General features: G+C 41.7%; 1 protein-coding gene across 1 annotated transcript in view; it reads right to left on the bottom strand.

The window, feature by feature from the left end:
• Nucleotides 1–7,063: 7,063 nt before the first annotated feature.
• The window catches only part of LOC142955968 (contactin-associated protein-like 4), a 63,607-nt gene continuing 53,162 nt past the window's right edge, over nucleotides 7,064–17,508 (bottom strand). The window contains exons 20-24 of the mRNA XM_076097235.1: nucleotides 14,856–14,989; nucleotides 13,059–13,146; nucleotides 9,464–9,682; nucleotides 8,464–8,535; nucleotides 7,064–7,260 (exon numbers count right to left, since the gene is read on the bottom strand). Coding sequence (XP_075953350.1) covers nucleotides 7,064–7,260; nucleotides 8,464–8,535; nucleotides 9,464–9,682; nucleotides 13,059–13,146; nucleotides 14,856–14,989 — 710 coding nt within the window. The remainder of the gene's footprint in view (nucleotides 7,261–8,463; nucleotides 8,536–9,463; nucleotides 9,683–13,058; nucleotides 13,147–14,855; nucleotides 14,990–17,508) is intronic.

Below are 17,508 nucleotides of genomic sequence, written 5' to 3' on the forward strand. Positions count from 1 at the left end.
CTGCACCAGGGACACAGCATTGATCAATGAGTTGCACTGAATGCACAGAGGTCTGATGGGCTTCTCTGTATATGTGGGCTATATTTAATAAAACCATGTCAAGAATCAATTTAGCTTTTTCATTTAGTGCCATTTAAATCCCTGAAGACATCACAATATAAGGTTATGATCTAAGAGTCTAAGAGCTGTTGCGTCACCATAATGCAATAATATTCTATAATAAACTCTTCACGGTCTCAGTGATTTTATTTGTTAAGATAATCTAATTTCTCCTTCTAACACACTCATGAAAAAGCAGATTTTAATCTTTAAATTTGATTCAGCATGTTCATATGTAAATGATCACAGAGAGCGAGCGGTGAATGCTGAGAGGGTTTAAAAACTCAGAGTTGACTGAGTCCTCTCTCCTCACTAAAGGGAATAAAGTGACTGAGGATCTTAAGGTATGGATTGTCCTCATTTCTATGAATTTATCACACATCGTTCATAAATCAAACCTGTGAACGAACGTCGACGAGTAAACAGCCGTCAGTCAGTAGGAATCCTGTTGGGTTCTTCTTTTTTTTTTATCTCTGCTGCTGCTGAGACACTCGACCTCCTCCTGCAAAATAAACAACACCATCATCGGCATCATGTGACACATATAGAAATAGTGTACAAATACTCTGTTAATGTACAAGTAAAAGTTGTGGATTCAAAATCTTCCTTAAAGGTCTAGTGTGTGAAAACTAAACAAGTCTTATTTTCTGGTGAGTGTATATAATAATTGTATTTCTTTAGCTTTAGGCCTTTTAGAAATATTCTGATTAATAATCGTGAAAACCTGAAATTTCCTCTGACTATAATTGTGATATCAAATTTCATATCGTGACATCCCCAGGTCCCCGTGCTGCAGCCACACTCACCGCTCCGTCCTCTGAACAGCCACTGATACAGCCGTAGCTACAGCTTTTAAAGCTGCTGTCTGCATGGCTGTGAAGAGGCAGAGGGGAATAATTGAGGGATTTAAGTTGTTAAAATTGGTCGACATGCCAAGAGGAGGGAGAAAGAGACGCAGAATCAATCTACTGTAATGACAGAAAGAGAGGGTGAATGATGATGGAGGTATCTGGTCTCAGCAGGGTCAACGCTTTCTGTGTCATTATGGCGAACATCTGCCTTTAATGTTCTCCGTTAATGTGACTTGTAGATCGAACAAAATAAATAAATAGAGTTTAAATTATTCATCTGCTGAAGTGAATCTGAATCTGCCAGCAACATTGGGGATGAAACAGCATGTCTGCATGTGGCTCAATCCATCAACGGTCGTAATAGAACAGATTGGCAATGTTGTGTATTCTGTAACAAAACGCTTTCTCTTGCATATACCTGGTGGTACGAACAGATGTGATGAATGAAAACAAAAAGGGTTACTTACTCTTCATGATGCTGTTCAACATTTCATCTGCTGGGTTGCGCATCACTCAGTCCTGCAGGGTCCTTGTTTCTGTTGGGGCTCATTCAACATCGTTTGATGCATTAAAGTATTATTTTTAGACTTATAGCTTTGCAAATAAATAAAATCAATCAAGATGTGTTGTGAGAATCTACACTATTAGAGGATTTTATTTTGTGGCCACTTTATTTATATGTTGCCGTCCACCACTTTGGTCCAGACTGAAACAACTCTGCAATAGATTGCCGTACATTTTTTTTACAGACATTAATATTTCTCAGAGGATGAATCCTGATTACTTTAGTGATCTTCTGACTTTTCATTTGATGCCATCATTACATCTAAATTACAGTTTGTCCAACACTTGGAGCCTGCAAAACTAATGGCATTCCTGTAAGCCTCAGCTGTCACGTGTTAAGTGCTGATTAGCAAATGTTAGCATGTTAAACTAAGTTGCTGAACATAGTTAATGTTAACATTTACCAGGCGGCAACCTCCTGTTTTGAAACGTGAAGCCAACACGGAAGTGCCTTGAACTTGCATTCTCTCTAGTGTCCACCAGGGGGCGACTCCTCTGGTTGTATAGAAGTCTATGAGAAAATGACTCTACTTGTCTCTTGATTTATTACCTCAGTAAACATTGTAAACATGAGTTTATGGTCTCAATCTCTAGTTTCAAGTCTTCTTCAATACAGCATGATGTTCATTTAGTAAATTATGGTCCATTTAGAGTCAAATAGACGATAAAACGGTATGTTTTAGGGCGAGGCTATCTTGTGTTTGACAGGACGATACCAAAGTCGTATACGGCGTCTCTACCACGCCGTCACTTCTCAAATATGGTCACTTTCGTTCAGTGGTTGTAAAAATAACAAGATGGCAACGCCCAAAATCCAAGATGGAGATGTTCGAAATGCCAAACTACTTGGATGTAGTTTAAAGAGATGCACACATAGTACAATATGAAACACAGTGAACTATTAGCACAGCATCATTTGTACCGTATTTTCCGCACTATAAAGCGCACCGGATTATAAGGCGCACCTTCAATGAATGGCCTATTTTAGAACTGTTTTTATATATAGGGCGCACCGGATTATAAGGCGCATAGAATAGAATAGCGTCGTAAGCGTGTCTCTTGAAAGGTGCCATTTTGGGGTCTTTATACACACAAGTGGTGTTGGACTAGGAGTAAGCACAGTACCGGTGTTTACCGCGGTGCGGCTTTGTAGTTTACCAGTCGTACTGAAACATTTTGACAGAGCGCCGTGTACAACCAGTATGGATCAACCAATTAACCAATTGATCCATATATAAGGCGCTCCGGATTACAAGGCGCACTGTCGTTTTTTGAGAAAATTAAAGGCTTTTAAGTGCGCCTTATAGTGCGGAAAATACGGTACTCAGAGGCAGCTCTCTTCCACCACGGTGTGAATCAAAAGAAGGAATACAAAGCAGCGAGCTGCACATAATCCCATGAGCTGCAGGAACGCCACCGCAGATGAAATGTGTTGCTTCAGCACATCAACGGCTTTTCAAATGTTAACCTAGAATGATACATTCCAGTTCTCTTGAAGTGTGTCCGCGCCCCAGCGGTATTTATCCTCGTAATCAACCGCATTAATTGCACACTGCACTGCCAACAGATGAGACGGAATCTGTTAAACGCATTTAAATTCTAGTTGACGGTAGATTAGTTGACGCTGTTGGAAATTTTCTTCACGGAGTCGTTTGATATCGCTGATGATGCTGAAGATGTCAGCCATCAGCTTCACATCTGGGCCCTGATCACAACCACTAAAGAGGAGACGTAAATGAATCAAACAGGGATCACTGATCTGAGGCGCTTGAATCATGTCGTGCGTCTTGAGTGTTTAAACAGGCAGAGAGGCTAAGTGGCTCCTCACAGAGAATCACTGGATGCTTCACAGCTTTACATGTTTACCTCATCTGTGGCCATGAGAAATGTCAGTGCCGCTGACGGATGTGTATCCTCCCACACTATGCCATTTGAAGGAGCGAATATAAAAGATGTAAATGTATGTAAATTGTCCTGGTTGTTGAGGGGGAAGTCTTTGCTGTGTGTCAGCTTTATTTAACAAAGAAAACAAAAGAGCTCAGTGGTTTGAATTTTTAAAAAAAGAATCCCACAATAATAAATGTGAATTTCCTTTCATTTTGTTGTGGTGACACGAATCAGCTTTCTGTCCTTCAGACATGTAAATGCAAGAACAAATTGGTTTACAAGCACAATTGGATTGTATCCTGTTAACATTTATTCCTCTGGTGAATCATCTGTAAAGCAGAAAAAACCTCCAGCTACAATGACAAACATGATATTTTGGGGGGGAAAAAGAGTGCCATCGCTTTTCATTTTCATCAAACAGGAATTTTGTTGATACCCAAACAACCAGAATGTGTAATATCTAGATATTTCTATGTCACAACATCACTGTTATTCACCAACACTACAGTTACACTGAACAAACTTCAACCAGAGAGGAAGTACACTCAAAAGAAATCACTCCTTAAAGGAAAAGGCTGGTGTTATTCTGTTGTTTCTTTTACCTTGCTGTCAACAAATCTCACAAAAAGACCAAATTTAACAACGTGTTCGTCTGTATCTGACTTCTCAAACCAGTCTGTGGCCTCGGTCTCAAACACATTGGTCCCTACTTAACATGTAAATATTAGATATAAAAGAAGGTCACAAAATATAGTGTCACTTTTGTTTTGTTTTTAGCAAACATTACTCAAACAGGAGTGAACATGTTGGGGACTATTTTCAGCAGCGGATTAGTGCACACTGTGCTCTCTAGAGAGTATTTACGGCAGCAGCGTGGCGTATGTGGGACAGACTCAAAATAAACCCCAGCATGTTCATGCTAATGGATGTCACACAGTGCAGCGGTGTGGCAGTGCTCAATAATAATAGTGCAGAATAATGGAACTCTATGGCACAGAGGAATAGGCCACATATGTCAAGCATTGCCCACGCAGACAATACTTGTCATTAGGGACAATTAGTTATATAATTCAGTATTTTCTTTGAATCTATTGACAATAAGGAAATTGCAGCATATCACCAGCCTTATGGCCCGGTCGCATCAGCATTTAAAACGTAAAAAAAACGATCAAAAATACATTGTGACATTAATTCATCCCACTCAAAATCACCAGGGGTGGTGGATTCATTCACACGGGCGAAGTAAATCCGTGAGAATTTTTAACTTTGACCCGTAAGTTTGCGGGTAGCTTGGTAGCTTTGACAGAAAAAATAGCCAAATAACCAAACATTTCATGAAGACATGTGGATGCATTAAGTTGTGTTTCTTTCCGGTGTGACCAGAATTTTATCTTTTAAATGTGAGATTGTTCAGAAAACAGGAGCGAATGCAAAACTGTTGCGATATTCCTGAAAATGGTTTGAAAACAAAACAGTTGTTGTTCACAGCGACACTAAACTGAGGCTGAAGTTCAAACAGTCTCCCTCGCTTGTTTGCACACATCACTGCAAACGTCCGTGACTTGCTGCTAATGTTCTCAGCTGATGCCGTCAAAAAAAAAAAAAATCAATGTTCCTCTCTGGATCTTGATAAACATTTTATTTTGGTAGTGTCCTCCAGCTGCACTCAGTCCTCAAGGTTATCTGGCGGTCAAGGTTACCTGTTGAGTTCCTCTCTGCGGTCAGCTCTGCTGCTGCTGCTTCACCGAGAAACGGACTATCGAGGATGCTGCAAAGACAACAACGTGCGGCCTCGGCTGTTGTGACTCGTGGGAACAAAAGAAAACACAAAGAGAAGGGGTTGAATAATGCACTTTGAAGCTTTTAGCAACTTTTGTCATTAAAATCCCATCTGCGCTTTGGGGTCTCGGAGCGAGTCGGTGGTGTGTGTGTTTGAGAAACAGCTGCTGTCGATGCTCTTTCTGCTTTCATCCTCCCTCGATCTGCTGCGCTCTTTACACATGGGTTGAACTAACACATGGGGGGGGATTTGCTTCATTTTCAAGTGTTGGTATCAGTCTCACTCTGATCATCTCTCTGCTTTCCATCGAGTCACAATCCACCTGTCAGACCGAAGCAGATTAGCATTTCAAAAACGCATTAGCTGTCTCTGCCTGCAGTGCACGAGGTGACAGACAGCCACAGTGTTGTAGAGTCGGCGCTGCTGTCGGCGTTAAAAGCTTTACTCTCCAGAGACATTCAGAGCGCTGGGAGAGGAAGCTCCCAGCAGGCTGCATACAGCAGGGAGGAGAAAAGTCTTCTTTTATTTTAGCTTGCAAACTATAGGAAACTAGAAGCGTTCGGTGCTCACAGATGTATTTCTGTTCTCTGCTTTTTGTTGTTCTTTCATGTTACAACGGAAACAAATGAATAAATAAGTATGAGAGAAAGAGAGGAGTAAAAAATAAAGTGGAAAATGAATCCCTTCTGTATAAAAAGTCTCAGAGTCTCTCGACCAGTAGCTGCAAGGCTGCAGTGCGCCGAACAGAAGAAATGTGCTCAAGGACGATGATTGGAGTGAGACTATGTTGACCAAAATTCTGTGGGAGCACGCTGGAGAAAAATGTTTAATTCATGTGCTGACTGTCAACAATGTCCTGGTGGATGTTTGCGGGCTGCAAGGACTCTGACAATTGCTTGCACATTTTCCCTTAAACTGCAGCCTCTAAAGCGTACATGCTGTTCCTCCCCAGAAGCACTGCACGCTACAGACAGACAGCAAACAAACCACCAAACACCAGAATCTTATAGAAGAACTCTTCCCGCAACCCGGTTTCCACGGCCATCTCATCAAATACTGATGGTTTGTCCGTGTCGCTCGCCGTCTGTAAACCCACCCGTGTCATTAGTAGACGTTCAGAGGAACTGACGTAGTATAAAGAGCAGTCACTAAGTCGCTGAGGAGTCTTGAGATTGTTTTTAAATCTTTTCTTTTGCCTCATGTTTTGATGCTTTTAATAGTTTTATGTGAAGCACTTTGAATTGTCTTGTTGTTGAAATGTGCTCTACAAATAAACTTGCCTTGCCTGTCAGTGGATTTGTTATTGAAACCTGTCTAGAGAGAGGTTTATTTCGTAAAAGACATCATGCATGTAACGTGAGGAAACTGACGCTAGCGGGGTTGGTAGAGCGACATAGTTTGAGGTTTAGGGCCACTGACCAGGTGTAGGTATTTGATGAGTCTGGACTGAGAATGATTTGCTTCCTTGGGGCCTAATTACAGTTCAAGCAAACACCCGTTCATTATCCTCATAGAAACATGAATCAGCCAAACGACTCCAGTCACGTTTTCAGGCACCCTGATTAACTGAAATAAAGTTGTGTTTGAATACTCGAAACCATAAAAGAAAATCTGTTTCACAAGAGTATTTGCAACCTTTCCATATGACATAGTGGCATTAGTTTGCCGTGAACTTCACTTCCACATTTACATTTTTGAATATTTAAAAGGATATCAACACCGTATATGTCCAGCACTGTTTGTATCAATATATACACTATGTACAGAAAGAGAAAAAAACTGTGTATTGTAATCTGTAATCTGTTGAGCCACATTCTCTGGTGAAGTCTCTGAATGTGGCTCCGAGTGCAGCGTGAAGTCCTGAGGCGTGGCAGGCCTCCAGCTAGATAAAATACTCCTTTGGGTTTCCAGTGGAGACGTTCTGGGAGTCCGTCTGGTTGTTGAAAGGGAAATCCTGGCTGTCCTCCTGTTTGACTCCCTTCACTTCCTGGTTCCTATACGTCTCTTTTCTGCGGTAGAGGAATCTGCCGGTTATCGCCAGGCCGGTCACAATCACGAAGATCACCACTGCTATGACACCTGCAAGGTAGAGGACGTTCACTCTGACATATTCAGACATGTTGTTTCATTGGTCACCAGGAGACTGCGACAAATCAGGTATCCCCGTGGCATGTTTATCTTAATTTAGCACTAACTCTGGAGGCACAAGAGAAAAGCAAAACATTTTACATCGACTAAAAATCTGTTAGTTTAGACTGTGAAGTCGGCACTAGGTGGACGCTGTTCTTCTTCATACATTACATGTTTACACAAATTAATAATCACCTGGAAAAAAACATGTCTGCTTTTAGTCCTATTTAGAACATGATGCACTTCAACACAAAAACACAATGATTCTTATAATCAGGTGAGGAAAACATATGAATATTATTCACCATTTCTGCTAATAGATCCCCCAAAATGCTACACTTCTTGTTTTAAGTGACATTTTTAATGCAGGGCTTTTACTTGTAATGGAGTATTTACACACTGTGGTATATTTCTACTTTTACATTATTTATTTAAATACTTCTTTCAACACTGTTGACAACCGACTGAGCAGAGCCCGTATTGTAACTCAGCAGTGGCATCTCGATGTGCGTTCGTCTCTCTGAATCCTGGAAAGCCTTGTTGCTTTGCTGACTGGCACGCTGACTGTCTGGGGAATACATCTATCACAGTCGACTTTGGCCTGTGAGCTCTTTTACCCCGCGGTCCGGTTTGTCCCACTAATCTGAACTTCCAACGCACAGCGAACAGACTTTCCCATATTCAGCCTCTGCTGAACCCTTCTGTTCAGCACATTTCATTATCCCGAGAAAAGTTTCATTTAATTGCAATTTCAAAAAATACAGCCGCAATCAATTTCGCACCATATTGCTTTGGTTTGCATTCGAAGATAACAGTGTGAAAGTTTCTCCATCAGCAAGTCGCGTCAGCGAAGGTTTAATTACTTCAGCTGTCCTTTGTGCACCGAGACGCAGAGTCACAGAGGTTTAACGGACACTTTTCAATGACTTTTGACTCGCTCACATTTTTATATTTAAGCTTATTAATCGTCACTTTGAATCTGTCTCACTGAGCAGAAGATGGATGGAATTTTCTGCCCATCACATCACATTTGCTGTCTTTCAGAAGAAAACTGCTCATCAATTAAATATTGAGCGTAATCTCTGACTCTGATAGTTAGAGGAAGTCCAGTACAAACATAGTGGGAAAAAGAAGTGAAACAGGTTCCAGTACCTCCAATCAGAGCCGAGTCAGTCCGGATGGCATTGACTAAAGGTTGACCTGAACCCACTGAACCAGACTGGTCTACAGCAGAGAAAGAGAAAGAGGAAATGAAAGGTAGGAAGGTGGAAGAGAGAGAGTAAAAAAAGAGGGAAATAGGGCACCAGGAGAGAAAAGAGAGACATTCAGAGACAACATCAGAGCGTCCTCATTCAGAGCGGAGAGGGAGTACAGCAGCAGCTCTCCAAAGGACTCTAATGAAGCAACATGAAGCTGGATGGAAACGAGAGCAGAGGAAAGACACTGGAAACTCCCCACTGTGTTCCAAATTAATTATCTCATCAAGCACATTGTCATGATTCTCCTCAACAAGGTGTACATACGTAATGAGCCCATTACACAGTTTGAAACAGCAGCTCTGAACCAAGAATAGATACACACAGAAACAAAGAGGGGACGAAAGTAGAACAGTCACAGATGTCTATGCATACATCACTGTCAGTGGCCAAGTTCAAGAACTCACTTTAGTTTTGTCAGACTTTTAGCTGACCTACTATTACACATTTACTGCAATACGATGTAAAGAAAACGGTGAGCAATTATTTGGCAATTAGGGAAAAAGAGAAGAAGAGTGAGATCTAAAATGAGAAGACAATAACATCCTCTGAATAACCACAATGCACTGCTGTGAACGAACACAGGTGATTCGAGGGAGCATATGGTTTAGCGATTCTTTCCAATATTCATTCTTTTCTTTTTTTTAATTAACCAATTTCACAGCTATGGCTGAATTAACCTTGGGGAGTCCTGGGGCAAAAGTTCACAGTTGAGGACCCTCTACCCCGACTGAGTGTCAGCTCACTGCTCAATGCAACAGTTGAATCCAAGGGATACGTTTCAAATTCCTTACAACCTGAACCTTTTGAACCCAGAGCTCCCTCCACTATAGTACCTAAAAACAATGAATATTACATTAAATGTTTGTCCAGTAAACCAAACCGACTCCTCCTACCTGACAGGTGGCGTGTGTTCTCTGCTGCGTAGGGATCGGCCGAAGCCGAGGAGCCGCAGTTGGACTGGACTAAAGGTCCAGTGATGACGACGGGGCTGGTGTGCGGGTGGAGCAGAGCAGCTTTCAGAGGACTGATGGAGTTAAAGTGGACCACCGAGAGACAGCCGGTAAAACCGAGAGACGCCAACCGGGACAGATCTGGATCCATCTCATCGGACTCTGGAGACACAAGAGTTTGAAACTTGAAATAATAATGTGAAACAAATGGTTCCTGGCAATGATTAAATCGTAAAATATGATTTAATCATCCTAAAATTCGATATTACGACCTTTTTTAAATGTCAATTCTGCCACGTGTTTCAAGAGACAATAAAAAACTGCTCTGGGAGAAGGGATCGTTGTCTTGAAACAGTAGAGGCTGTCAATTATTTCTTTCAAAGAATAGTGTGTCCTGTTGGGAAATACGCTTATTCGCCTAATATACGAGAGGAAGATGATAAGATTGATGCCATTTGTTTAGCTTAGCTTAGCACAAAGACATGAAACAGCCAAGATCTGTCCAAATGAAACAAAATGCACAATCAGCACGTGTGAAACTCACTAACTAACATGCTGTGTCTCATTTGTTTAATCACAAAACGTGTAAAAACTACATGTTTGTGGTTTTACGGGTGCTGATTGTAGCGTACTGAGACAAGAGTAGTATCGATCTTCTCGTCCAACTCTCGGCAAGAAATATGTCCGAAAATGTTGAACTATATCTTTAATACGCGTGCTTCATTTATTTTAGACACTCATTTCTACATTCATCCTAAAACAAGGAACATTTTGATGAAAACAAATGAAGATATTTCCTCCCAAGGGCAGACTTTGCTCCTAAAAATAGAATAAAGACAATTTTAAATCAAACGCTTTGTTGGGTTGTCGTTTTATTCCAACGTGGTTTTCAGAGCACAGGTTAATTAACTGGAACCCTCGAGTGTTGAAGAACGAGATCAGAAATCAGATTGTATTTATTCTATACTAGTGAATGAACTTTTAACCTTTCGTTTAGAGGCTCACACAATCAAGACATGCACTGGCGGGCTCATTGACTGTGCCTCACATTCCCCTGTTATCAGAGCAGGACAATAGTGGCAGCACATTGACTCTAATGATTAGCGCACACACACACACACACACACACACACTGCAGCTGACAGACTGTCAATAGTTCAGCTTCCAGTCTGCATCAATCACTACTGGAGACAGATGTGCACTTTCACCTCCAATCTGTTTACTTCATGGACTTAAATCCCTTCATCGTTCACCTCCACTGCAGCTGTGAGAGCCGACGTTACCGCTGTAACCAGCTGCATCAGTGTCTGTTCAGATGACTGAGAGGTGACACGTCTGTATGCTGATGAGAGCAGCAGGAAACATTACTGCCGCCTGTAAGCTCCCCTCAGCAGGAACACTCTTCACTCCATCACCCCCCTCCCCCCCCCCCATCTGTCTCTCTGTATTCCTTCCGGGTCCATTAGTTAGGCTGATGGATGACGGGGTTGGCAGGAAACGACAGAAAATCCACTTTCCTGCTGCTTTTCTGATCCTGATGTGCCAGAGGGGAGGACCGGTCACATGCTGACATGACGGGGTCAAAACACACCGAGCTGAGTTACAGCATCCTGGAGCTTCACATCCCAAACAGAGAAAAGATCTTGGATAATGTAATAGTTACTCCATAAGACAGATGGTGGCCGTATTTGATATGACACATTCATTTTGTACTATTTGATTTGGATTATTCAACAATAGATTTGGACAGATACGGGTGTTCTAGATGGTTTGTGTAATTTTTTTCTTGTGGTCATTATTTGATGTTACTCGACGCATGCCTCTGATGGAAGCTATTTGTAGAAGCCAGCGTGTTTCCTTTTAAATTGACAGAGTTTGTTGTGTCTGTGTCTTAACAGAGAGCTGTGGCCTCTCAGCCCCTCATGTTATTAACAGCTCATATCTCAGTCCGTCTCTGATGGAGCCGGTTTAAAGAGAACATGAATAAGTCATGGCGGAGCCAATTACTGTCTGACCCCCCCGACTCTGTTGCAGGTGCCTGTCCAGGACTACACACGGTGTGGATGTGGTTTTACTCTCCCACAGGGGGAGGTTTTCCTTTACAGGCTCGATATCTGTGCAGGTGATTTACAGGAAGACATGCTTCTGGTTTAACTCGACCCTGCACTCATTTACTGATGCTGAACATCTCCATACGACATGTTTCTCTCTGTTTATGATTATGATTTATGCAGTGAGAGGCTATCAATTATTTTTAAATTTTATCAAACTAATCAATTATGCATCAAGCTCTTCTAGATTTGTTTTTAGAGCTAAACTGAAACCTGCATATTTAGAGTAAAATATGCACAAAGATGGGGGAGCAAACAAGCGTTTTATAAAAAGGGATTGCGTTAATATTTTGCTTTATAGATTTACCTGATTTTCACCAATTTAAGAAATATGAACACTGAAGAATTACCTGATTTATTTCAATACAAACAATGTTATTATAGAGTTTAAAAAACTACAAATTATAAAAAGAAAATGTCTGCAGCACTAAATAGTGGACTAAATGAATGATTCTGGACACAGCCTTCTTCACAGGTACTCGACATGCTGCCGTGTCTGCTGCAGCCACTGAATGAGTGTAAGGTCTATTAGCAACAACAATCTCTTTTCCGTCTTGAGTAGCAGCAACAGGTAACAGAAGCAGCTAAACTTGAGTTCCTGCAGCACCTGAGCGGTCCTGCTCAGACTGTAAACCTTATGAATTGGAATACAAACATAGAAGACCGCTAACCTTCACGGTAAAGTACTTCTTACATTTTGCCTCCAACGTCTTAAGATAACTTGCATAATATTCCCATTTGGAAGTATGTTTCTCTAAATATTCCTACACTGAGTGTCAGATGAGGGATAGTTTGGGTGGTTTGAAGTGGGGTTGAATGAGGTACTTATACACAGTCAGTGTGTTACTTACAGTAGATGGCGGTCAGCACGCACCCAGTTTGGAGAAACATACAGGAGTACCGGCACGGGAGTAAAGCTATACTTTTACTGTTACTGGAGTGCAGACGTTTACCTTCAGGGCTTTCTGTCAGACAGTCCTTAACCCTACTGTGTTAAGTTTAGAAAAAGATCGTGGTTTAGGTTAAAATAAAGAAAGCCCTGAAGGCAAACTTCTCCCATGTGCCAACAGAGTCTGGTGTCTTTGAGGAGAAGAGGAAGTTTGACTTTTCAGTTCAGTTCCCCATCAGAAAGGGTTGTCTGACCGAAAGATAAAGCGGATAACATATTTGGAATAATAGCATACACATAAAGTGATATTGATTTAGTAGTTGGACCTTTCCTTTAGGTGTCTAAGCTTTGCTCCTGTTCTGGTACTCCTGTCTGCCTCTCCACACTCTACCGTAGGTAATAAACTCTATGGATAAGTGCATCGTGCAACCGCCACTTCAAAACAAACTATCACTTCAAAGCTGTTCAAATAAGTGTAAGTCCTAACGCTCTCCTATTAAAACGACATCGTCTCTGCTTTTACTGCCTCCTCACTCACCGTGCACTCTGCCCAACACCAGCGACTTGATGGCGTTGAATTCTCCGTCAGATGTCAGGTTGAAGTCTTCTCTCGGTCTCTGGTCGATCTGAAAGAGAATACTTGTTTCCTAAATTTGCATTTGAAAATGTCTAACTTTGATGACTCGTGGCGGTAGAAACCTTACATGCAAAGATGAAACTTCAGCCTGAGGATGGCAGGAAAACATTCACTAAGAGTTCAGCCTGTGGGGAGAGTATGTGTCTGTGCTCCACAAACATCAGGATTTATAATTCGGGGACCAAAACACACCCAATTTTATGTTTATCTGTTGTAAATACTTACTAAACTGTCACCATATGCCTTTAGGGCATGCTTTTAAATAAATAATGATTTAGTATGATGGTAACAGTGCGTATTAAATGTTTGTATACAGCTTATGAAAGAAAACTACAGGCACTGAAAGAGAAGCTGTCGGTTTTCTTTCGACTTGCCCGCGCAAGTTCATACACTTTGTGTCGTACTGCAAGTGTTGTAAAAACGCAGCTGCTGCTGACGTGTTGCTTCACCTTTTTCAATGTTTGCCAAACGAGGCACCGATCCCCGAATACAATGACACACATACAGATGCACACGCAGAGGCAGTCCCATCGGCTCCCTGTTTGTACCATGATACAGTATTGTGATATTCATCTATATGAGAAAGCCCCCGTCAGCGCTTTACTGCCCTGAATGCGACGACGGCAGGGCAGCAGGGACAAACAACACATTAACAGAGCTCCACCTGAAATATGAAGCATTGTAATCATATCTGGATCTTCTGAATGTCTTATCTTGTTAACAACAGCCTCTCGTGATATATGAGGTTAACTCCATCTAACCAGCAGCCTCGGTGGATAATTATCAACACCCAGAGATAGAAAAACAAGGTGACCTCGTCTTACATGGGTGCACACAGGTGTGTGAGGCTCCAGTGAAATATGAAGAGCATCTCATGTAATGTAGCTGGAAGCAGATATAGACCGATTCAATGGAGTTCTATTGCTAGGTAACAACTTGGGTCCATGTATACTTCCTGTCAGCTGATGTCATTCACGTACACGGTCGAGTTCATGTTTCATCAATGAGCTAAGTTAGCATTTGCACTTTGTTTAGCTAACGCTAGGTAGCAATATCTGCGTTGAGCGGTCCTACATTCATTTGGAGAAACCATTTACGTTAGTAATAAATAACACTGATGAAGGTGTAAAAGAAACAGACAGGAAGCTGCTGTGTTGTTGAGTGATGGTGATCATTTTACAGCCTTCCTTCTGTTATATTTTCAGGAAATAGACTGTCTTGTGTAGACACATGTCCTCATTCTAACAGAAGACATTTATGATAAGAAAAAGAAATGTCTCCTTAGTCTATGAATAAAGTTTGTGCATCTCCTGTCCTAAAACCTGCAGCTAATATTTTTGATGGTATAACTGAATTGACGCTGCATAATGTGAAATTGAGACCACTATCCATTAACGTCGAACTCTGCGGCCTTAAAGAGATTTTAAGTGTCTTTAAGCTCATTGTTTCCTCACATACAGCACCATCAATGTAAGCTTGGGTCTCCTGGCTCTTGCCAAACTCCACACAGAACACTGTAGCAGCTGTTTCCTGCAAATTAGCTCCGACAACCCACGTTAATGCTCACTGCCCAGCACCAAACAGCAGACAGACAAAGAAAGCGTGTAGCTGGTGAAGTAAGTGGGACATGTTGAGCAGCAGGAGACCAAACCGAAGCAAAAAACGAGTACATTTGAAGAACAGATGAGGTGGTTTTACCTGCACAGACACAGAGTCCGTCAGTCTGCTGATGGTGACGGTGTGTAGTTGTCCGTCGGCCAGGCTCTCCACTCTGCTCCTCAACACTTCAGCATCTCGGCTGCTGTCCAGCTTGTATCTCACCTCCAGCATATCTTCACCCACAAACGCACATCACACCATGGGGTCACGTTTTAGATCTCACAAAAAAGGAAACTAATTTAAAACATAATCCTCATTTAAAACGGAAGTTCAAGGTGAAGTTTTTTGTTTTCCTGAAAATGTCCTCGTCCTTTAATCTTGGCTAAGAGGTTAACACCTATTTAATCCGTCAAAGATATATCTGAACATTTTAAAGAAGCGATTTCTCTATTAATTCATATTCCTATATTAAGAGGATAAGGTCTAATTCCATATCAATACCACAACTAATCTAATTAAATCAAATGAATTATGTTAATATTAAGAAAGTAAAGTGCAGATTTAACAACAGAATTCAACAAAAAATATTGTTATTTTACAGCATGCACTATATTAGTGTGACTAAAGATAACAGATCATACATGAGAGTCTCTCTCTGATAGAGGAATGTGAGGGGATAATTGGTTGTTGTAGGAGGACCTGCAGCTACCTGCTGCTGCTCTGATAACACATTAATGCTGGAAAAGATGCCCGAGGTTGTGTTCGGGCTGAGGAGGTGTAATTGCAGTCGAGGGTGAAAAGGAATGAGCCCTCTCCAGGCAAATAAGAGAAAGCTCTCAGGGATTTAATTGGACACTTCAGTTTAAGTGCATTTACCTGACGTCTCCACGGTCAGCATGAAACCTTTATGCCCTGCTGTCCGTCAGCTTTCTCTGAGTCATTAACACCAGAACAAAAAAATCCATTTGCAGCTAATCTGCCAGCAAAGTGCCAATTTTATTAGACTACTGGATGCTGAAAATGTAATTTTAAATTCAAAGTGCCTCCTACTTCTCTTAAAAGCCAAACTCACAACATCATTATTTCACACCAAAGTTTATAAAACACATCAGCAAGTTCTCTGCCTTTTTATTCAGCAGCACACTGACCTGCCACCCATTACCAGCCCACCAAACTATTCTTCTCTCAGCTTCATATGGAGCTTTTCTCTTATCTGTATTCAAGAGCGTGGTTTTTCAATTTCAGAGCATGACTTATTGAATCCACATTGAGATTAAGGCTTTCCCTCAGATCCCTGTATGTGTTTACCCAAATAGCGCCTGCTTGCGCTTGGATTTGCTCTGCTTCTGCTCAAACTGTATGCCTGCACACAGATGTGTTGCTGCTGGCTGAGGTTTCCTGCGCTCCAGCTCCAGCTCTTTCTCCTCACACTCAGGCTGCTTCTGTGTGCTAAACTTCTGCTCCCGGATTTATCTGCTCTCTGTCTTTTTTGTGCAATAACCCTGTCAAAATGAAATTCCCCAACCCAGAGTGTAGTGCTGACCGATGAAATGATCTCTGCCTCGTTGAGTGTCTCTGATGGGCGGTTTCTCTTTAACCGGGCTCATCCACTTCCGTCCTCCAAGGTTTTCTTTACATTCATTTCTTTACCACTTTTGTAAAGAAACATAATAAATCATACAGTTATAGAAAGGACAGTTAATATGTATACTAGGGCGTCGCCCTTACTTTTACTATAATAGCTGCACCGGCCTCCTGTCAGTGTGCTAGAGGGGGAACTAACAGTGGTGCCGTTTAGTGAAGCGTGTTACAGTCTGTGGCACAGATAGCCGCCACATATACCACTGAGAATAATGTTATATACCGAAGCACCCAGACCTTCACTCACAAAAACAAAGCTAAGCTCTACAGAGCTAAACTTAACTGTGATTCAAGCTAATGTTAGCTGAGCCTGACAATAGAGCATTTTTAACATGAGTTTGTTTAGTTTACACTTGGAAGGGAACTACAAGACTAAATTATAGCGACAGCGACATCCTTGTCAGCGTACGGCAAAATAAAGAAAGTTTGTAGCAGCCGTGTAGTAGTCGTAGATAATGTATAGGAGCTGGTATACTATCATTTTATTCCAAAAGGTGTAAGGAAAGCCAGGGAAGTTCATAATAAAGCCTCGGAGGGTTAAAGGGGAACCGCCCGCCAGGGACGCTCTAAAAAGTAAAGCGAACGCACCTGCAATGAGTCAGGGATCAAACATACAATTTGAGCAGAACTCTAAGTGCAAGCAGGGTCTATTTAAGTGTGAGGACAGGGTTTTGAGGGAGAACATTACAAAATGTAAAAAGTGAAATAAACAAGTGATGCGCTCAAATTGAAGACCACACTCTTGAATAAAGATAGGACATTCAGCACCACAGTCTCAGTGATAAGACCAGTGAACTCTTCTTCTTCTTCTTCTTCAGCCTGAGACAAAATGTAATAGCCAGACCGGCTGGATGGATTAAAAGGCAGTAGAGGCTGACGGGGGAGAATCCAGGGAGAGGAAAGATCTGACAGACCTGATCTGGTAAAAGCTGCAGAGCAGAGGATGAGGGGGAGGAGGGAGGGAGGAAGACGTAAAGGAAGAGAGGTCGATATCAGGAGAAAATGATGTGAGTGAAAGGAAGAGGGGAGGAAAGGTAAGATGCCAACAGAGGAAACTAATTGAAAAAGGTTGAGGGAGGAAGACGAAGAGAGGGGAAGAGACTTGTAATCT

Source organism: Anarhichas minor, unplaced genomic scaffold (assembly GCF_050575085.1).
Source record: "Anarhichas minor isolate MPS153535 unplaced genomic scaffold, ASM5057508v1 ptg000024l, whole genome shotgun sequence".
Classification (NCBI taxonomy): Eukaryota; Metazoa; Chordata; class Actinopteri; order Perciformes; family Anarhichadidae; genus Anarhichas; species Anarhichas minor.